This window comes from Pelophylax lessonae (assembly GCF_965119305.1).
Source record: "Pelophylax lessonae genome assembly, chromosome: 9".
NCBI classification, from domain to species: domain Eukaryota; kingdom Metazoa; phylum Chordata; class Amphibia; order Anura; family Ranidae; genus Pelophylax; species Pelophylax lessonae.
The window spans coordinates 79,970,926-79,994,338 of record NC_138776.1 but is presented as its reverse complement, the minus strand read 5'-3'; the positions used below and the strand labels follow the sequence as shown (position 1 = coordinate 79,994,338).

At 42.0% G+C, this 23,413-nt stretch overlaps 1 protein-coding gene across 1 annotated transcript in view; it reads left to right on the top strand.

The window, feature by feature from the left end:
* The window catches only part of LOC309564229 (alpha-1-inhibitor 3-like), a 102,337-nt gene extending 98,383 nt beyond the window's left edge, over window positions 1–3,954 (top strand). Inside the window, exon 14 of the mRNA XM_082268856.1 lies at window positions 3,904–3,954. Within this exon, the coding sequence (XP_082124982.1) occupies window positions 3,904–3,926 (23 nt within the window). The 3' untranslated portion in view covers window positions 3,927–3,954. The remainder of the gene's footprint in view (window positions 1–3,903) is intronic.
* Window positions 3,955–23,413: the final 19,459 nt, after the last annotated feature.

The window sequence follows — 23,413 nt, the reverse complement described above, 5'->3', positions numbered from 1 at the left end:
CTGACCGGTCACAGCTGTACACCTGTCTACCACTTTAAAAGAGAGGATGCACTTGTTAGTGTCTCAAGAGGAGGGCCATGCCACTACAGACGTTGCAAATGGGGCAGCGTCGCTATGCCTGATGCAATCCCTATCAAAGTCAATCTGAGGCTGGATTCACACTGAGTGCAGAGCGGGGCACAGCAGGGGGTCCGGTGTGTCCCTGTTCACTGTTTCAGGTCAAGATCAAGTCCGAATATTTGCCTGAATTTGGACCTGAAACTGAGCCAAAGTTGCACAGGACCCTTCTGCTGTGCACTCCATTGAGAGTCGGTCACACTCTTCTGTCATGTGAATTGGATGCAGGGAGGTACCAACCCTGCCTAAAGGATTAGTGGGGGGAAAACTGCCACCTAGCTTTTGTTAATGGCAGCATTTCTGTATGGGATACATGTAAAGTCACATAGTGACTTTACAAACACTGTTAGGCCCTATTTTGCCTTAAACCGTCTCTGGACAAGGAAGTCTTTAGCCACTAAAGCCAAGCTTCAGCTGCTTCTAACACCAAACTTTTTTGAGGTGTCCTTAGTCCAGTAATGTTACAGTGGATGGATCTTGAAAGTTGCACAGAGCATTCTTCTGCATGGCATGATATGCATCTGAGAGGCAGGTTCTTGGCACCCTGGCCTCCATTGGTGTTATTCAGCCCTGAATAGGACTAGTATTAGATGGTAGTTTAAATAAATACTAGAGTTTGGCTCAGGGCCGGCGCTACATGTAAGGCAACCTAGGCAGCCGCCTAGGGCGCAACTTAGCAGGGGGCACCAGCATCCTGCACCTGGCCAGTGTGGCACTCCTCATGCTGTGTGCCGCCTGAGTGCTACAGCAAGCCTCAGGTGGCACAGCACTGCTGTATGGAGGGCAGCCGCAGAGAGTTGTGACAAGACCACAAGTTGTAGAGTAGCATACCTTGAGTCCCAACAGTCCCAAGCCAGCTGCAATGAGAGCGTGTGTGAGTCCATGAGTGGAGCTGTCAAATTGAAACCGATGTCGGGAAGGGCGGGGCCGATATATGTGGCTCTGCCCCTTTGTTCCGTCTATAGAGAAAACAGCCAGCGTTTACACATTGGTGGGCGGGGAAGAAGGTGGCAGGGGGAGGAACCAACTACTGCATGTGCACCTACAGCTCTGTATAATTCAGGTTGATTACCTTCCTCCCCGCCCACCAGTGTATAAATGCAGATTGGTTTGTCTATGCAGGGGACAAAGTGGAGCCCCACACTTTGGCCACGCCCTTCCCAATATCACAGCTTCAATTTGACAGCTCCTCTCATGGACTCACACTGACTCTAGTTGGCCGTACGCCCTGCTGGCTTGCCCACCAATCCCTGGCTGTGCTGGATAGAGGTTCATACTGCTGAATGTCCTGCTATAGGCTATCTGATGCCTGCATTCTTCCATCGGCTCCTGTATGCTGCTAATCAAGATTTTAGGATGTAAGTGTGCTATGTTTAATTCATTGATGTCTTTGCAGTTCAACAAATTCCTGAACCTGCACTCTGTACAATGCATTCCTAAACCTGCACTCTGTACAATGCATTCCTGAACCTGCACTCTGTACAATGCATTCCTAAACCTGCACTCTGTATAATGCATTCCTAAACCTGCACTCTGTACAATGCATTCCTGAACCTGCACTCTGTACAATGCATTCCTGAACCTGCACTCTCTTCTGCACCTTGCACTCTGTATGAAATGCACTCCTGAACCTTGCACCCTGTACGAAACGCACTTCTAAACCTTGCACCCTGAACCTTGCACCCTGTACGTAACGCACTCCTGAACCTTGCACCCTGTACAAAATGCACTCCTGAACCTTGCACCCTGTACGAAAAGCACTCCTGAACCTTGCACCCTGTACAACACATTTCTGAACCTTGCACCCTGTATGAATGCACCCCTGAACCTTGCACTATGTATGAAACACACTCTTGAATCCTTCCCCAATAAGCATACCGCACTAATGGGTGGAGCCGGAGGGGGCGCAAAATCAGGTTTTGCCTAGGGTGTCAAAAATCCCTGCACCAGCCCTGGTTGGGCTTTAGGTTGAAATGCAAAATGACAGTCCATCCTTTTATCTGTTATCCATAAAAAACAGGTATAAGAACGAATATGTCCAAGCAGGCTTGTTTTATTTTATTGCCTAGACTCATCTGCAAAAAACTTTTTCTTGCCCCAGAAATCTATCTTTTTTGTATAAATATAAAAAAGCATTATAGACACCTTTTTTCCCTTCTTTGTAAGTGATCACATTCCCTCTGTTCTTAGTTGCATAAGAGCTGAGGGAGGGGAAGCAGCAGCACACTGATCTTGCCAGTGAATGGCTGTGCAGCTGGGGCGCGTCAGGACAACTCTGATCATTGGAGGAAAGCATACTGAGTTCCCAGCATAGCTAGAGAACTGACCAGAGTGTGCTCTTCTGCTTAGTGTGGTCGGTTTTTAAAAAGAAAGCAGAGAGACTGGCAAGAACACCAGGGATTTTACATAAAGGTAGCAATACAAAGAGAACAGTACACCTTCCCATACAAGTACATGGTACAGCAGGTACATATCAGGAACCTGAAATGTTGGGGTAACAAACACTTTAACCACTTTACCACCAGAGGATTTTCCTGCTAAAAGACCAGGGGTTTTTTTGCGATTTTTTACTGCGTGACTTTAACGGACAATCGCGCGGTCGTGCGACGCTGTACCTAAACGAATTTCACGTCCTTTTTTTCCCACAAACAGAGCTTTCTTTTGGTGGTATTTGATCACCTGTGCGATTTTTTGATCACGCGCTATAAACAAAAAAAGAGCGTAATTTTTGCAAAAACAACAATATTTTTCACTTTTTTTTATATGAAATTCCCCCAAAAAAAAATGTAAAAATCAAAATTTTTTAAAATTTTCGGCCAATTTGTTTTACGCTACCTATGTTTGGTAAAAAAAATCGCAAAAAGCGTATTTTGATTGGTTTGCGCAAAAGTTATCGCGTTTACTAACAAAGGGAAAGATTTTTGTCATTTTTGGTGTTTTTTTTTTTAACGAGTAATGGCGGCGATCTGCGATTTTTTTTTGCGGTACTGCGACATTGCAGCGGACAGATCGGACCCTTGACTGACATTTTTGGGGGTACCAGTGACATTACTGCAGTAATCAGTGCTATATATATGCACTGTTACTGCAAAAATGACACTGGCAGGGAAGGGGTTAACAGTATTGGACAGGGAGGGGTTAAGTGTGTCCTAGGGGCGTGTTTCTAACTGTGCAGGGACAGGTCTACTAGTGTAAAAACAAAGATCAACAGTTCTACATAGTAGAACTGTCTGATCTTCACTTTTACACAGGGAGAACTGACAGGCGGCTTGTTTACATAAGCCGCTCTGTCTTTCTCCCGCTGTACCGGCGATCGTAGTGTGACCGGCGGACATCGGGTCCGCCAGTCACACTCCCGCACTCCTCCGTGAACGAGCCGAGGCGGGCGCGCGCCTCAGCGGGCGCGCGCCCGCCCGCCCGCTATTGGCTCTGGAAGGAGTGACAGGCGAGCGACGTAGACCTACGTCACTCTGCCTGGCCGGGGCCGACTGCCGCAGTAAATATACTGTGCGCAGTCGGCAAGCGGTTAACTTTTGTACTTTGATGTCCACAGTGCTTGTGTGTATATATACAGTAAATATATGTGTGTTCAGTTATTTGTATGAAACCTAAAGAATCTTTTAAAGCTTGAATCTCCAAAAAATATTCCTTTAGCCACACAAAAGGTATTGCCAATGTTTTAACTTTTGTGCTACTATCTATAACACATTTTTGCCATCTCTTGCATTATAATATTCTAACACACAAAAAAACTTAATTTTTCTATACTTTTGTTCTGTGTTGTAGGTGACTCTGGCAATTCAAGATAAGGACAAAGTTACACTCAAGTCACTAAATGAACAAAAATGTATAAAAATTCTCACTATTTTCATAAATAAGCCTTATGGCAACCATGAACCATGTGACAGAAAACCATGTGGCAAGCACTGCCTTTAGTATTTGGGAACTATGACGCTGCCTTTCACTGTAATGACGCTGTTAAACTGAAATTATATTGTATACCAATAAAATCTGAGTAATTAAAGTGATTGTAAAGTCTCCTTTTTTTTCTATAAAAATAACAAACGTGTTATACTTACCTCCTCTGTGCAGTTGGTTTTGCACAGGGCAGCCCCGATCCTCCTCTTCTCGGGTCCCTCGTTGCTTTTCCTGGCCTCTCCCTCCTGTCCAGTGCAAGCAGCTTGCTATGAGGGCTCCTGAGCCGAGCTGCAGCTCTATTTCAAGCAGGAGTTGAAATGCACAATAAAATAATACATTGAAATATATACTGTATACCCACAACTGCCAATCAGGAATATGTGAATGGGAGGCATCAAACAATCCAGGGATCCTAATATGAAGGACCTGATGGGAAACTGTGTACTACAAATTCCAGTTAATAAGAAATATTGTAATAGGAGTATGTAGAACATAATAAGACTTCCTAAGAAATTGTTGTTAAACAGAGTCACTTTAATTCTATGAAAATGTTTTACAAACTATGACATAAAAAGCCATCCCCAAAAAATCAGTATTCTGGCTGTGATGCTTTGAACTCTGGTAATAACAATTATCTGGCTGTAGGCAGGGGTTACTTAGTTGCCCTTTAAAATAAGGTTTCCCCTTTAAATTATTTCTGAAAAGGGTTCGATTTAACTTAATCCTTAATCTTATATAAGTTTGGTATGGAGATTAGTGGAGGGTTGATGCAGCTGGCCAGGGAAGAGAAGAACCAAGGGAGAGAGAGAGATGAAGTAAAACCAGCTATTAAAGAGGAAGTCAATTCTTAACTTTTTTTTTCTTTTTTTTTTCCCGGCAAAGTAAATGTGTAATGTGCTAGTATGCATCGCATACTAGCACATTATGTGACACTTACCTGCAACAAAGCCCGCGTTGTCCCCGCTGCCTGCCGCATCCATGTTCACCCGTCTTCCTTCAGGGTCTGTGGACTCCGCCTGTATTACTGGCCGAAGCCGCGTGACGTCACTCAGGAGCCACCAGTCATGGCACAGGGCTCTGAAGAAACAGCACGGGCGGCCGTTTCTTCAGAGCGCATGCACCAATGACATCATCGGCTGCATGCAATGTAAATATCTCCTAAACGGTGCAAGTTTAGGAGATATTTACAGCACCTATAGGTAAGCCTTAATTTAGGCTTACCTATAGGTAAAAATCATTAAAGTGGTTGTAGAGATTTTCTTTCCTGCACCCCCAGGATATAATAGGCACTAGATATAAGCACTTGTAGAATCAGACAGGCTGGGTTCACCCAAGTTGATTGATCTATCAACTTGGGTACATTTAGCCTGCCCATACATGGTTAGAATCTTGTCCGGTCCTTACAGAACCTGCAGAGGTTTGAACCGTCTATGGCTGGCTTAAGGACCAAGCTCTTTAATTGCTCACTCCGGGGGTGGACATCTCTACTACTGGACACAGAAGACACACCCTCATAAAGGAAAGAAATGCTCATGGCTGATTTGCAAAAAAAATACTATTTAACTGTTTTGTGTGCTACTTCAATAGTAGTGGGGTGGATTGGGGGGTAGTGTGGTGTACAGAGGTTAGTGGTTCTCAGTGAGGGATGAATATCGGTCTCATTCTGGGTGTTGTGTGGCTCTCCCTCTGCTGAGACCCCCTGTCCCCTCCATGTCTGGGCTTCTCCCAGATATTCATGTTTAGTTGCACTTGTTGCCATGACACACACATACACACAGTTGTCAGGGAGATCAGGGGTCCTTTAGCTGCTGACAGTCTGTCCAGAGAGGCGCCTGCTGTTTTTGGGCACTAACTTCCATTGAATGTAAACTCTTGGGGCACTATTCCTTCCACTGACACACTTACACCAATCTGCCCCCACTCCTTACACAGCAGGGCAGGAGCTGGGGAATGAAGCAAGTCTTTTCTTAAAGCTGGGGGGTGCCGCAAGCACATGTCATTGTTTCTCATAGCATTCAATCCACGATTATCTTCTGTCCTGTGTGCTATTCCAACCAAAAACTAAAAAATCACAAATATCAAATGGCCTCCACACATATAGGTGGTCACTGGCAATTAATTTTTTTTCCAAAATATTTATTAGCTTTTTTTTTTCCATAAACATTTTATTGAAGAAATAAGTAGGTTTTACAGGAATCGGTACAAATAACAGGCACCAAGAAAAAGTAAAACATAACAAAAAGAAAGACACATGAGCAAGGAAAATTAGCATATATGTCAACAATCATAGCTATGCTCCAATACAAGTATGAGGAGATCCAGTCAATGCAAAGAGGTTGTAACAATGGTCGAGTAACACTTATACAGATTAAAGAAAGGGCCGACAACCTGAGCAGTAAAAAAGAACCTAGAGGCAAACTCATCTCACATCTTGCCCCGACTTCCTGCCTGTATGGAGAGTGGACCAGATAATTTTCCCTGTAAAACGACCATGAAGCAGCAGGAGGAGGGGCACCTCTCCCACCGCCCATAAGGGTGATCCCACGGTGAATCCGCTGCTGGGACTACCCTTATGTGAAAGAGGATCGCCCGCAGTTTAAAAAAACTACTGAGGTTATGGCAGTTATCTGCTGCCATAACCCCCGTATTTAACATCAAAGTACCGACGTATAACTGTGGCGGGTGGTCTGGAAGTGGTTAACTTGTAAACAACAAAATGTCAGAAATAGACTTGATCCTTAAGTGGTTAAAAAAAGGTCAGTTATTCTTGGCTGAGTGCTAGGAGATTTAAAAAAAATGGCAGTTATTTTTTTTGGCTAAGTGCCAGAAGATTTAAAAAAAATGGCAGTTATTTTTTTTGGCTGAGTGCCAGAAGATTTAAAAAAAATGGCAGTTATTTTTTTGGCTGAGTGCCAGAAGTGCCCCTATATAAGGGAGCTCTCGGCAGGATTCTGCCAGTCTCAGAGTGCTCACAACACAGTGCAGACGTGTTTTTTTGCTCTGACGATATTTTGCTTGAATTTTCATTCTTGCAGTTTCATTTGATTCAATTGTATTTTTCAATTTCATTCTCACACGCTTAAAGCGTACTTCAGAATGAATTTCTTTCAGTGTAAAAAATCTTTTTATCACATTAACACCAAAGATAAACAGACCACTGGAAGACCACAGATGAAAGGAGGTATTATTGAACAGCCTGCAAATACCCCAACCAAGAAGCCCACAAAAATGAAGAGGGCTCAAGCTTTTCTGCGCGGATGCTTTAGAGCAGCCGCTGGATGCTTTGGTGTCCGCTGTAAAGTCTATGGCTCACACCACAAGACACAAGACTGGACTGGTGAGTATTGTGGATATTGATAGATTCTCTACTTTTCTCTATAGATGAAGGGTGACTTTCCCATATGTATAGGGATGGCCATGGACAGGGCACAGTGACTGGCATTCATGATCCTGGATAGACATGCATTGGAACATGAGTAAATCACATGGATGGGATGAAGACAAACCTGATCCACATTAGAATTGCTGGGTTGTGTTTTGTAAAAACCAATCTGCAGATTTTTTTTTTTTTTTTTAACCACTTCAGTTCCGGAAGGTTTTAACCCCTTAATGACCAGGCCATTTTTTGTGATTCGGCACTGTGTTACTTTAACAACCCAAATACAATTGATGCCTTTTTTTCCCACAAATAGAGCTTTCTTTTGGTGGTATTTTATCACCTCTGCGGTTTTTAGATTTTCCGCTCTAAACAAAAAAATAAAACAAATATAAATAAATAAGTGTATAAATACAATATTAAATGGCAATAAGAGTAAGTAATCAACAAGATAAATATAAATTGAATAGACTTAAATAGATCAATAAATAAATAAATCAATAAATATTATGAAAAAGTAATAGATGGTGCTAGGTGAATCCAAAATAGCAATAATAGAAAATAGTGCGGGAAATTATTAAGCAACTCAGGTAAATGTGCAAATATGCAGGAGAGTATTATACAAGGTGCGACATAAAGTGATATTGGTATTTAATATAAAAATATATAATAAGTATAAGTCCGTGAAAGGGATTGTGCAAAAAAGTGGATGTGCGGGAAACTTTTATATAAAGTGCAGCAATAAGTGGTAATCGATCAGTTCATATAATAAGATAAGTCCATAAATTGGTGAATGTGCCCAGTGGGATAGGTGAACAATATCTTAGGGTGACCCCCAAGGTGGGTGACTGGTGAGCTGCAGGATGACTTCTGATGAAAAACCTACTCACCAGATGTACCCACCCCACACAGGGGTATAGAGCGGGTACTGTGGATATGCCTCGCTGGTCCTTGCTCTGTGTGGTGGTTCCCTTCCTGGGGGGGATATGATGTGGGGTCCGCGGGGTTCACAGATATCCTAACTTGGGGTCCGATAGTAGGGTCCTGTTCCAATGTATCCAATGTTCCGCGGGGGGATCAAGTATGGCCACTCACGGGTATGTAGATGGGAGGGTCATAGGAAGTGAAAAAACTCGATAGTGTGATATCGTAAAGGATATTTTATTCAGCAGTAAAAAACAAATGGGTACTCACAATCAATAGTAAGGTAAACATCGTGGTAATGGCGTCCCGGAACGCAATGCGTTCCAACTGGAAACCGGAACCGGAAATGACGTGACGGCGCTGTCACGTCATTTCCGGTTCCGGTTTCCAGTTGGAACGCATTGCGTTCCATGACGCCATTACCACGCTTACCTGAGTTGCTTAATAATTTCCCGCACTATTTTCTATTATTGCTATTTTGGATTCACCTAGCACCATCTATTACTTTTTCATAATATTTATTGATTTATTTATTTATTGATCTATTTAAGTCTATTCAATTTATATTTATCTTGTTGATTACTTACTATTATTGCCATTTAATATTGTATTTATACACTTATTTATTTATCCTTGTACTACGCCATCTTGTGGACATTTGCCATATTTTTATACATTTTTACATCTATTTCATCTGAAGCTACATGTTTATATATTTATTCTTTTATCTTATTTATATTACTTAGCACCTATTTGCACTTTATAGAATAAGCAGCACCATCACTCCTATTCTCTCATATATTTATATAGTCTTTTGGCTATAGTACAAGTGAGGCTGCAGCTTATCAGTGCACATCCATTCATCCTTAGATTCCTTAGCGCGGATTTTATTATCTATTTAAAAAAAATAAAACACACACCATATTTACCTTCTGCTATAAAACATTCCCAATAATTTTTTTTTTTTTAATCAGTTTAGGCCAATTTGTATTCTGCTACATATTTTTGGTAAAAAAAATTCCAAAAAGCGTATTTTAATTGGTTTGCGCAAAAGTTATAGCGTTTACAAACTACGGGATAGATTTTTGGACTTTTTATTTTTTTATTTGTTTTTATTAGTAATGGCGGTAATCAGAAATTTTTAGTGGGACTGCGACATTGTGGCGGGCAGATCGGACACCTAACCCACATTTTTTACAGTTTTTGGGGACCAGTGACATTAACCACTTAAGCCCCCGGAGGATTTGGCTGCTAAAAGACCAGGGGGTATTTTGCGATTCGGCACTGCGTGACTTTAACGGACAATTGCGCGGTCATGGGACACTGTACCCAAACGAATTTGACGTCCTTTTTTCCCCACAAATAGAGCTTTCTTTTGGTGGTATTTGATCACCTGTGCGATTTTTTGATCATGCGCTATAAACAAAAAAAGAGCGTCAATTTTGCAAAAATAACAATATTTTTCAATTTTTTTTTATGAAATTCCCCCCCAAAAAAAAAATGTAAAAATCAAAATTTTTTAACATTTTTTGCCAATTTGTTTTATGCTACATATGTTTGGTAGAAAAAATTGCAAAAAGCGTATTTTGATTGGTTTGTGCAAACGTTATCGCATTTACTAACAAAGGGAAAGATTTTTGTAATTTTTGTTGTTTTTTTTTTTAACCCATAATGGTGGCGATCTGCGATTTTTTTTGCGGTACTGTGACATTGCGGCGGACAGATCGGACCCTTAACTGACATTTTTGACACTTTTGGGGTTACCAGTGACATTTCTACAGTAATCAGTGCTATATATATGCACTGTTACTGTAAAATTACACTGGCAGTGAAGGGGTTAACTTTTTTGAGAGGGAGGGGCTATGTGTGTCCCTAGGGGCGTGATTCTAACTGTGATTGGCTGTGGCTTCAGATGTATGAACAGTGATCAACGGTTCTACATAGTAGAACCGTATGATCATAATTCATACACTGGGGAGAATGTATGTAGTACATATTCCTATCGCACACCTTCCTGGTTTGTAGGCTCTTATGTGTTGGGTGCTGAAGCGATCACCAGTTGGCAACTGGATTAGATACAGGTAAATACATATTCGCCAGCACACCAAGGCTCTTGCAAAAGCAGTCCAAAATTTATTGAAGTTACGATCACATCAAAAACGGTGCAAGGTTTCGGAGCCGCACAGGACCCATTCGTCAGGCATGTGATACAGTGCAGGTTGTGAACAGGGAATATATAGAGACATACCACCAGTACTGGTGGTATGTCTCTATATATTCCCTGTTCACAACCTGCACTGTATCACATGCCTGACAAAGGGGTCCTGTGCGGCTCCAAAACGTTGCACCATTTTTGATGTGATCGTAACTTCAATAAATTTTGGACTGCTTTTGCAAGAGCCTTGGTGTGCTGGCGAATATGTATTCACACTGGAGAGAATGACAGGCGGCTTGTTTACATTAGCCGCCTGACTTTCTCCCTCTCCCCCGACGATCGCCGAGTGACCGGCGGACATCGGGTCCGCCGGTCACACGCGCGGGGGGGTCCGTGACCACTCGGGAGTGGGAACGCGCCTCCGGGGGCGTGCGCTCGCTCCCTAGACCCTCAGAGGCTAGCGACGTAGACCTACGTCACTCTGCCTGTGAGGGGCTGACCACCGCAGTAAATAGTCGTGCGGCGGTCGGCAAGTGGTTAATACAGTAATCAGTGCTAAATAATATGCACTGTTACTGTATAAAAGACACTGGCAGGGAAGGGGTTAATACTGAGGGTGATCAAGAGGTTAATTGTTTGCCTACTTGTGTTTGCTAACTGTGGGGGGGGGGGGGGGAGCTCTGTGACAGGCACACAGAGATCAGGGTTTCAGCTTAGCTGAGACACGCGATCTCTATCTGCCTGTCTGACAGAAGAGCTGCCTGCTTTGTTTACATAGGCAGACGGCACTCCTGTCAGTGTCTCTGAAGATAGCAGGAGGCTGGCGGCCATCAAGCCTGCTCCTCGAATGGTCTGACTCCTGCTGTGTCTGATTGCACGCCCCTGGGTTAAGCCTTTCCCTGCCAGTGTCATAATTACAGTAACAGTGCATATTTGTAGTACTGATTACTGTAGTAATGTCACTGGTCCCCCCAAAAGTGTCAAAAATGTCAGTTAGGGGTCCGACCTGTCCGGCGCAATGTCGCAGTCCCACTAAAAATCGCTGATCACCGCCTTTACTAGTAAAAATAAAAATAAAATAAATTACATAAATCTTTACCCTAGTTTGTAGACACGATAACTTTTGCGCAAACCAATCAAAAAACGTTTATTGGGATTTTTTTACCGAAAATATGTAGCAGAATACAAATTGGCCTAAAATTATGAAAAAATTAGATTTTTTAAATTTTATGTTATATAGCATTAAGTGAAAAAAAAAAAAATATATATATATATATATATATATATATATATATATATATATATATATATTTTTTTTTTTTTTCAGAATTGTCGCTCTTTTGTTTGTTTATAGAGCAAAAAATAAAAATCCCAGAGGTGATCAAATACCACAAAAAGAAAGCTCTATTTGTGGGAAAAAAAGGACATCAGTGTTATTTGAGTACAGTGTCGCACGACCGCACTATTGTCTGTTAAAGTAACGCAGTGCTGAATCACAAAAAATGGCCTGGTCATTAAGGGGGTAAATCTTCCGGTCCAGAAGTGGTTAAGCAAATATTAAATCTTTTAAAACACAACCCAGCAGTCTGATAGATCCCTTTTTATTTGGACAGGTTGAGAACCGTTAGCAGCTCTGCAGTTCATTTCTAACAATGAAAGCCTCTTCCACAGATCATTGTCAGTGAGGGGGTGGGAGTATCAGTTAGCCACTAATTTGACTGCTCAAAGACCAGGCCCTATTGTGCGATTCGGCACTGCACGACTTTAACGGACAATTGCGTGGTCGTGCGACACTGTACCCAAATGAAATTGACATCTTTTTTTTTTCCCACAAACAGAGCTTTTTTTTTGGTGGCATTTGATCACTTGTGCGATTTTTATTTTTTGCTTTATAAACAAAAAAATAGCGACAATTTTGAAAAAATAACAATATTTTTCACATTTTTGTATATGAAATTATCAAAAAAAATGTAAAAATCTAAATTTTTTAACATTTTAGGCTAATTTGTTTTCTGCTACATATTTTTGGTAAAAAAAATCGCATTAAGCGTATTTTGATTGGTTTGCGCAAAAGTTATTGCGTTTACTAACTACGGGAAAGATTTATGTCATTTTTATTGTTTTTTTTTTTAACTAGTAATGGTGGCGATCTGCAAATTTTTTTTGCGGGACTGCGACATTGCGGCGGACAGATCGGACCCCTGACTGACATTTTTGACATTTTTGGGGGTACCAGTGTCATTACTACAGTAAACAGTGCTATAACTATGCACTGTTACTTTTAAAAATGACACTGGCAGGGAAGGGGTTAACTTTTTTGGTGATCAAGGGGTTAAGTGTGTCCCTAGGGGCGTGATTCTAACTGTTAGGGGGCGTGGATAATGAAGTAACCACAGAGACATGTAATCCTATATAGCAGGATCGCAAAGCCTCTGTGCCTGCTTCAGTGAGAATGACAGACAGCTGTGTTTACATCAGCCGTCTGTCTTTCTCCCTCTCCTGTGGGAGATCGCGAGTGGCCGGCGGCCATCGGAGCCAAAGGTCACATGCGCTGGCTAGGCAGGGAAGGAGCGGGGGCTGGAGTACGCCTCCAGTGGAACGCGCTCGCCCCCTACAGGCTCTTTGGCAAGCGATGTAGTACTACGTCACTTTGCCTGTAAGCGGCTGCGTGCCGCAGTAAATGTACAGGAGGCGGTCGGCAAGTGGTTAGGTGGCCAAGTAACTGGAATCTTATTGGTGGAGATTTGTATCCTCCATGATTTCTATATCCTCACCAATGATAGTCTGTGTGCAATATGGCGCTGAGAATTACACCCAATTCCTGACGTTGGGTGCCATTGGAACCCCGGGTATCATCGATCAGATATAGGGAGCCAAGTCTCATCCCTCCGCTCCCCCCCACCTCTCTGCAAGCTGACTTTATTTTTGAACAAGCTTTGCATGCCCCTTACTACAGGCTGGGCTGATGACCTCAGTGCCAACCAAAAACATGGCGGTGCCAACCAACCGCCAGAAACCAGGAACATGAAAATAAAAGAAGTCCCACATATAATACAATGTTTAAGAATAATTAAAGAGGTAATGAACCCAACCCAAAAATGTAATATATTGCAGCTTGCCAATCTTGCCAATCTTTAGATAGAATGGCTGTTTTAGGCTTTTTCCTTCTGTTTTCACCTGTTGATCTGGCCAGTAACACACCTCCTGTGCTAGAGTGACCCCTCTCTGGATGAAGGAGCACAGGGGGAACAGCAGGTAGCAGCATTGTCAGTCTGGGGGGGAGAGGAGTGTTAGATACGTCAACAAATTTAAGCCAGACTCCAGATCATACTGCAGTTACACAAACAGTTACAGTCCCACCCTATACATAGTATTCAACCCCATACAGAGCATTCCACCCATGCACAGCATCTCACCCCATACACAGCATCTCACCTGCAACTACAGAGGAGGCGCTGGGTATGAATGCGCACTGACAGTGCTCACAGTCAGTGCACATTGAAAACATTGGGGGGATATACATCTGCCACAATGTTGATCTGTGGCAGAACCCCTGGGGATTTCTCGCAGAACCCCGATTGAGAAACCCTGCTTTAACAGATACATTTGAAGTGACAGACTTTCTGGCAGGATCACCAGGTGAAAATAAAAGAAAGAAAGCCAAAACAAGAAAACTAATGTAGCCATCACATCAAAGAGTTAGCAAGCTGCAATAAATAAGTGTTTACTATTGGGTTAAATAACGTTTTAACCCCTTCAGTCCTGGAAGGATTTGCCCCCTTAATGACCAGGCCCTATTTTGCGATTCGGCACTGCGTTACTTTAACGGACAATTGCGCGGTCGTGCGACGCTATACCCAAACAAAATTCATGTCCTTTTTTTCCCACAAATATAGCTTTCTTTTGGTGGTATTTGATCACCTGTGCGATTTTTTTTTTTACACTATAAAAAAAAAATATCGACGATGGTGAAAAAAAAACAAGATTTTTCACATTCTGCTATAGGACACTCCCAAAAAAAAAAAAATGTTTTTTTTTTTAACATTTTAGGTCAATTTGTTTTCTGCTACATATTTTTGGTAAAAAAATCGCAATAAGCGTATTTTGATTGGTTTGCGCAAAAGTTATCACGTCTACTAACTACTGGAAAGATTTATGTCATTTTTATTGTTTTTTTTTTTTACTAGTAATGGCAACGATCTGCGATTTTAAGCGGGACAGCGACATTGCGGCGGACAGATCGGACCCCTAACTGACATTTTTTGACACTTTTGGGGGTAACAGTGACATTACTACAGTAATCAGTGCTAAAAATATGCACTGATACTGTAATAATGACATTGGCAGTGAAGGGGTTAACCCTGGGGGTGATCAAAAGGGTTAATGAATGCCTTTAGGCTTACTAACTGTGTGTGGGGTGGGGGGGGGGGGGGGTTCTGTGACAGACACAGACAGATCGCAGTTTCAGCTTAGCTGAAACTTCAGATCTGTCCATGACTGTCTAACAGAAGATCCGCCTGCTTTGTTTACATAAGCAGGCGGATCTTCTCTCCGTTTACCAGACGATCGGGGGAGGAAGGCATCAATCGCCACCTCTCCTCCCGCGGCCATGCTCCCGCTGTGTCTAAACACAGCAGGAGCGCGCCTCCGGCTGCACGTGAGCGCCGCCGAAAACCCCTTCCTCTCCAGTCACGTAGTACTACGTGACTGGACCAAGGGGAGCCGCACTGCCGCAGTAATATTACTGCGGGCAGTCAGCAAGTGGTTAATATATATTATTAACCACTTCAGCCCCGGAAGGTTTTACCCCCTTAATGACCAGGCCATTTTTTTGCGATTCGGCACTGCGTTACTTTAACGGAAAATTGCGCGGTCGTGCGACAATGTACCCAAATACAATTGATGTCCTTTTTTCCCCACAAATAGAGCTTTCTTTTGGTGGTATTTGATCACCTCTGCTGTTTTTCGATTTTGCGCTATAAACAAAAAAAGAGCGGCAATTAAAAAAAAAAACACCATATTTTTTACTTTCTGCTATAAAACATTCCCAATAAATTTTTTTTTAAATTACATTTTTTTTTATCAGTTTAGGCCAATTTGCTACATATTTTTGGTAAAAAAAAAATCCCAAAAAGCGTATTTTAAAATTTTTTTAGCGTTTACAAACTACGGGATAGATTTTTGGACTTTTTTATTTATTTATTTTAATTAGTAATTGCGGCGATCTGCGATTTTTAGCGGGACTGCAACATTGCAGCGGACAGATCGGACCCCTAACTGACATTTTTGACACTTTTTGGGGACCAGTGACACTAATACAGTAATCAGTGCTAAATAATATGCACTGTTACTGTATAAATGACACTGGCAGGGAAGGGGTTAATACTGGGGGTGATAAAAGGGGTTAAATGTATGCCTAATATGCTTACTGATTGTGTGTGTGGGGGGGTTCTGTGACAGGCACAGACAGATCGCAGTTTCAGCTTAGCTGAAACTGCTGATCTCTCCCAGCCTGTCTGACAAAGCAGGCGGGTCTTCTCTCGGTTTCTCGGACGATCGCTGGAGGGCAGCGGCAATCGCCGCCGCTCCTCCCCCGGCCCGCCTCCCGCTGTGTCTAAACAAAGCGTGAGCACGGCTCCGGCGGCACGTGCGTACCGCCGAAACCACATGCACTCCAGTCACATAGTACCACGTGACTGGACACAGCTGAGCCGCCCTGCCGCAGTAATATTACGGTGAGCGGTCGGCAAGTGGTTAAAAGAAACTATGAATATCTCTAAACCAATGATAGGAAAACCCTAAATAAATATTACTGCTATATTAGTCTCTTGTTTTCTCTCCCTGCCAAAACAAATATATCAGTGGAGTGTCAGGCTGGTGTAAGACTCTCCGTAGTGGGTGGCCTGTCCCCTGTCTGATCTTAGGGATACCATATGACACACTTTCTGAGCAATACTGTCAGTTAAGAAAGCCTTTCCTTTTCTTTTAAAATACATTTGTCATTTTTCTTAGCTGGTCTGATGATTTTACCACCCCTTGCCACAATGCACAGCCAGGCAGGTGACACAGCTGCTTCCTGTTGCAGCTTTGCAACTTCCTTTGGTTTTGCCCACCCATTTAACTATGAATCATTACACCACTGAAAATACTTGTTTCTGGCTTCTTGGCTCACTGACCTGTAGAAAGTACCACAGCCAGTGGGTTTGGATAAGTGCCAGACAACCAGCTTTTTTTATAAGAAGGCCACATAGGATTTATTTATTGTCACTGGAGTTTTACAGGTTCTCTCTATAATTTGATGTTCTACAACTGTATCAAATGTAAGTGAAGGTGCTAAATCTGATTCTTTTTTTATTGCAGATGTACACGATTTTTACCGCAGATGTAGCTCACACGGCAGGCCTGCCTCAGTGAGTGAGACCGAACGGGAAATCCACATCGAGACTCCACCAAGATGTGAAGTTCATATTGAGACAACACCAAAATGTGAAGTTCACATTGAGACAACACTAAAAAGTGATATTCCTACTGAGACTTCACCAACATGTGATGTTCACATTGAGTCTTTACCAAAATGTGACGTTCACATTGAGTCATTACCCACAGGTGACGTTCACACTGAAACTTCACAAACTTGTGACATTCACACTGAAACGCCACCATGTGATATTCAAACTGAGAATTCACCAAAAAGTGATGTTCACATTGAGACTTTACCAAAAGGTGAAGACCACATTGAAATGTCACCAAAGAGTGACTGTCGATCCCCCAGCACTAAGGAGATCATCCCAATGACATTGGATGGCTTCAGATTTCATCATCTTCTTGGACAGGGGAGTTATGGAAAGGTAAATATTCAGATCTTTTCTCTGATGTAAAATGTTTAGAGGATTAGAACCCCTGTATGGCCTTATCGCTATCCAGGGCTACAATAGAGAGATTTCTCCTCACTTCCGGTCTTGCTGACAATGGTTTCACCAGGCAAGATATGATGGAAAATCTGCAACAAGGACACAGACAGAAATCCCCTCCACCTACTCTACTAAAGAAAAGTATTTTTTTTTTCTTTCTGGGTGTCTGTTCCAGAGTTGTACATACACTTTAAACCCCAAATATCTTTACATCTTTTTTTATTTACATCCAATCCAGGTGCATTAACACAAAAAGGTGATCATAGTCAATTAATTTTTTAGCAGCTAATGCCAAAGTAGAAAAGCCTGGAGCCCTTGCTCTCTGTTGGGAAGCAGTGGTCTCTCTACAGTGATTCGACAAACGCCTTGATGAGTTAGAGCAAGAGCTTTCCGATTAGCAAAGCTCATGTTCTATGCTGATTGGAGAGCACTGGGTTTTGATTCAGAAAGGGACGAGTCAAACCTCTGTAAAAAGACCACTGCTTTAGGGGGGCAGGAAACTGGCTTTTCAGTTCAGGTTGTTACTGCTTTTTAACCTCCCTGGTGGTCTGATTATGTCAGGATTTCTGTGCTAAAAGCAGTACATTGTTTTGCATAGAAAAAAGAAAAAAAAATTGACCAGGTGGGACTTTAGTTGAAGTGGACGCAATAGTCACTTGGGTAAGTAAATATTTTATTGGATATAATCAATATGCATTAAATACATAACCAATATTCCATACAGGCATCATAGCATTACATATAAAGCATGATGGCAAGATAACGATACCAGCAGGGCATACAAATGTCATAAATATTGTGTTTTCAACTCAACGCTTTTCGTGAGTCGGATGCCCCCTCATCAGTAGTAATGATGCATGGGCCTGTCTATAAAGTAAATATATATACAAGATATCAGTGTTGAAATAATTAATTATACATTGTTCTGACCAATAAATGTGGAAACTCAATAAAGTATGTAACCCATGTGGGGAGATCCACACTTACAAATAAATAGGTCAGACTGACGGGTGTTACGCTGCCATGAGGTGGAGGCACTTAAGTCTCACCCGGGAGCTAAAGGGGCCAGAATGTGCTGCAGCCAAACAGGAGCCAGGCGAGAACAAGTGTGAAAAAAGTGTGATCATATCTTGGTTTCCATATAGCCGGCTAAAATAAAATGTATGTATGTATATTAAAATATTATTGTATATACTGTATCACTGTAGTGATAACAGAAGAAAGTATAAATATATATATATGTATAGCAGCCCCAGTGTTTGGAGACCATTGAGAGAGGGGCGGTGCCAAAAGTTGTACATATATATGTGCATATATGTGGATGTGAATAGAAGGAATAGTGAGGGAAGTGAAAAGTTCCCTGAATGCTGAAAAAGCAAAAGAAGTGAAAATGCGAAAAGATGCAATATATGAAAGGGAAGGGTCTCCTTCTCCTGCTGTCCCCTCCCACTCTTGGGTGGGGCCACCTATATATCGGCGCCATGTCCCCACTGATCACGTCCCCCCGTGCACACAGCGTTTACTAGTGGCAGCACTGAATACACGCTAGATGGATGTGCCCACCGGTGTCGGTGCTGGCCATCCACACGGCGGTTGCACACCTTTGGCAAGCATGCACCAGTTTACCATCCTACATGGTGTTAGGGACCAGTTTTTTGTGGTATCCAGATGGGCCCTCAGGTGAGAAAGAACTTTGGAAGCACTACAGGTGTCCTCCAACTTTCTATGGCACATGGCAGAGTAACCCCCGTCAGTCTGGCTTATTTATATGTAAGTGTGGATCTCCCCACATGGGTTATATACTTTATTGAGTTTCCACATTTATTGGTCAGCACAATGTATAATTAATTATTTCAACACTGATATCTTGTGTATATATATTTACTTTATGGACAGGCTCGTGCATCATCATTATTCCTGATGAGTGGGCATCTGACTCACGAAATGCGTTGATTTCAAAACACAATATTTATGACATTTATATGCAATGCTGGTATTGTTGTCTTGCCATCGTGCTTTATATGTAATGTTATGATGCCTGTATGGAATTTTGGTTATGTATTTAATGCATGTTGATTATATCCAATAAAATATTTACTTACCCAAGTGACTATTGCTTCCACCTCAACTAAAGTCCCACCTGGGCAAATTTTTTTCTTTTTTTTATTCATTAGGGATGGAGGTGAGCGCAATGACAATGCCAGACCATTTTTATCAATATTGTTTTGCATAGAAATCTGTTGTATTATATTTTAAAACTCACCTTCCCCTTGCGATCCTCCGTCGTCCTCCCCCGCCGTCCTTCTGCTATCCTCCTGCTGTGTGCTTGGCAGATGCCGACACCTGCTTTCTGGTTCCCTTCCCTGCGAGCGTTGAAACGCAGGGGGGTGGAACCGACGGCAAATTCAAAAGTGTAAATACACTAAATGACATGATACCAAGCTGTGATCACACTGTATCATGCCATTTCACCACAGGATTGCACCTGGTGACTTTTCCAGTGCCCTGCCTGTGCTTTTCCAGTTCTCTGTGCCTGGAAAATAGAGAACAACCATGGTGTCCAAAAAGCGTTCTTTGTTCGCAAAAGTGCTTAGACGAACTGGAAAACAGCAACAGCAAAACTGAGGTACTTGAAGAACTGAGCGATAGTGATTCGTGGGAAAATTCGTCATCAGGTACGGAAAGTGACAACAGCGATGAATCTGATGTCTCTTTCTGGCACATAGCTCAGTTGGAAATTCTGAAGAATAATTTGATATACTTCCCAAATTCCACAAGCTATGTGCCAGAAAGACACATCAGAATAGACGCTGTCATCACTTTCCATACCTGATGATGAATTTTCCCACAAATCGCTATTGCTCAGTTCTTCAAGTAACTCCGTTTCGCGGTCGCTGTTTTCCAGTTCGTGTAAAAGGGCCTTTACGCAAAAAAAAACTCTTTTTAGACGCCATGGTCGTTCAAAATTTCCCAGGCACAAAGCACTGGAAAAGCACAGGCAGCGCACTGGAAAAGTCACCAGGTGCAATCCTGTGGTGAAATGGCATGATACAGTGTAATCCGTTAGGATCACAGCTTGGTATCATGTCATTTGGTGTATTTACACTTTTGAATTTGCCGCCGGTTCCACCCCCCTGCATCGCAATGCTCGCAGGGAGTGAACCGGAAGGCAAGTGCCAGCAATCGGCCGTGCACAGAGCGTGGAGAGACTGTGAGGAGGATGGGGAGGACGGCGGGGATGACAGCGGGGGATCGCAAGGAAGGTAAGTAAAGTTCCAGGGGTAATCCCGAGTGTGGCTCAGGGTTGGGGCTTTTGGGGCTTTACTGGAAGTTAACCCCGAGCCACACTCGGGAATACCGCCAGGGAGCTTAATTAAAACAATCTGTAAGACTTATAATGTATTTAAATGAAAATGTATGTGTTTGAAATGTATTTACCTGATTTCAACTCAACGTACAATTGTACATTTAACGTTATATAACAAAGAAAGATTCAGGGTGGTAAACTTAGTTTCAAGAACAACAGCTTCTTCATCAAGGAAGGAGTTATTGAGCTTCTTGGTGGAATCTTTTTGACTCATTTTTAATGCACTAGGATAAGCGAGACTCCAGCCAGCAGTCAGACAAGGTCCCGGAATTTAAGTTGTTTCACCAATGTAGACCCTGTGATGACTAAAATGTCATTAGAGGTGCAATGACAATTTGGTATGTGGCGCTACCTGCTCAAGGGGAATATAAAATTGAAAATGATAAAGTGCACTTTGTGTATATATGTGTACCTAAGTCATATGGTTTTTCCAATCCTGAAGGTACATCCCTAGTGCATATATTGTATACCATCCAATTAGTGATCATGTATAATAAAAGATAAACATTTAAAGTGCACCGTGCTAAGTAAAAAACATTCTGGATGATTGATAATACCCTCCTGAAAAGTGCTAGGTGCTTGGTGCAAGTGCAGCTGTGCAATTAATAAAAGATTTATTTGTGCTCTGGAACTGTGCTGTTTAATACAATATTGTTATATTAATACACAAATTAAATAAAATAAATAAATACTCGTGCTCACTGTGATTTGAGGAATGCTATCTCACATCTATTTACTTCGTAACTATCCACCAGTACTGGGTGATACCCCCTTTATGCGGGGGTGTAGTGATTTGATTAGTGAGTGCTGTGGTGCTGACCAGTTAAAAACACATATAGGATGTGCTTGGTGTAAGGCTGTGGAGTATGCCAATAAGTCCGTAGTAACAAGCCAGGTGCCCATGCTGAGGTGCTATTACCTGTGGCCCCCCACTAGGTATTGAACTCACCCCACAGACGTCCCCTTGCGACAGGGGTGCTAACTGTGTATACAAGGTTTTGGGTATGTACCCATAAATAAAGTATTACTATTTATTATTAAATGTCATCTAAAAAATTTTCTCCCTCTATTCCCTCCAGGTGGTTTTGGCATCACACTCCTCTACCGATGAACCGCTGGCTATCAAAATCATGACCAAGAACAACAAAAACTACAAAGATGCCCTCAAGGAGAGCCAAATACTGAGGGAAGTTCGTAGCAGCCCATTCTGTACTCATGCATTTGGTACCTTCCAGACAGAAGTAAGTGACTCTACCATCTACTTAGTTTGTGGGAGAGGTTGGTGTTAAACAGCTATCCTCCCTGAGTACTGCTGTAAGTGACACCTACTTTTGTCACAACCTGCCCAAAGCTGAATAGGAGTTAACAGAGCAAATCGTTTCTATAACCTGTATCTTTCTTTCCTCTGCACAGGATCTTGTATTCTTCGCCATGGAATACCTGAGTGGTGGAGACCTGGTGGACTTCCTAAACGAAAGAGCGCCGGTAGATATTGCGACTACAAGGTAAGGCAGTGGTACCTTGATACTAGGGATGGGGGTAGAATATAGTACTGTACATAGATCAAATAGACATTTAGGCTTTTCCTAGATACAAGATAGGGAAGACAATAGGGTACCATGATAATAGGGATGGAGGTAGAACATAGTACTGTACAGAGATCACGTCAATGTGTAAGCTTGTCCTAGATATGAGATTGCGGCAGGAAGGTCTGACTTTCATTACATCTGTCCTAACAAATCTCTACCTATACGTACAGTCAGTGTGTCCATATATATATATATATATATATATATATATATATATATATATATATATATATATGTATATATATATATATATATATATATATACTGTTATATTCCAATCCAACCATTATAGGCCAGTTCATCATCCAATGGAAGCCCTCAACCTTCCATCTGATTGGGCAGTCTCTTACCTATCTCCTCTCAAATGTACAAGCATTTATATCATATGGGGGCTCTAGCAAAAAAATCCATTTGATTTATATGTAACAGGTCCTTGTACAAAGATCAATTTAGTTTGTAGATGTAAAACCTTTTGTTGTGGTTCTGGATGGAGAGGGGAAGCTTTAGGAGAGATTGCACAATCACATTCAATCATATTGGGACACCTTTATGATCACAAAAAATAATTTGTGAGAATTTGCAAAGCGTATTTGCTACAAATGAATCATCGACTTCACATATCCATATAAAACACTTTAATGTATTGTGCTAAATTCTGCTGTTACTGATAATATTTTCTTTCAACATGATTTAGTTATTGCAAGCAAACATGACTATTCCTGATAATTAGAGTGATGGGATCAATGATTTGTTATTTTCTGGCTTAGATACTGTACAAACTGCTTTATAACAATTTTTTCTATCTCTCCATCAGATTCCACACTGCCCAGATCCTTTGCGGCCTGCAGTTCCTTCATGGCCGGGGGATTGTACACCGGGATCTCAAACCAGACAACCTTCTTTTGGATAGCATTGGAAATTTGAAAATTGCTGACTTTGGCATATCAGCAATGGGGGTGCATGCATCCCGAACCCTGACGTCCTATGCTGGCACTCCAGAATACATTGCACCAGAAGTGAGTATTGGATCATTTTGGTTTTTCGGTCTTTGTAAAA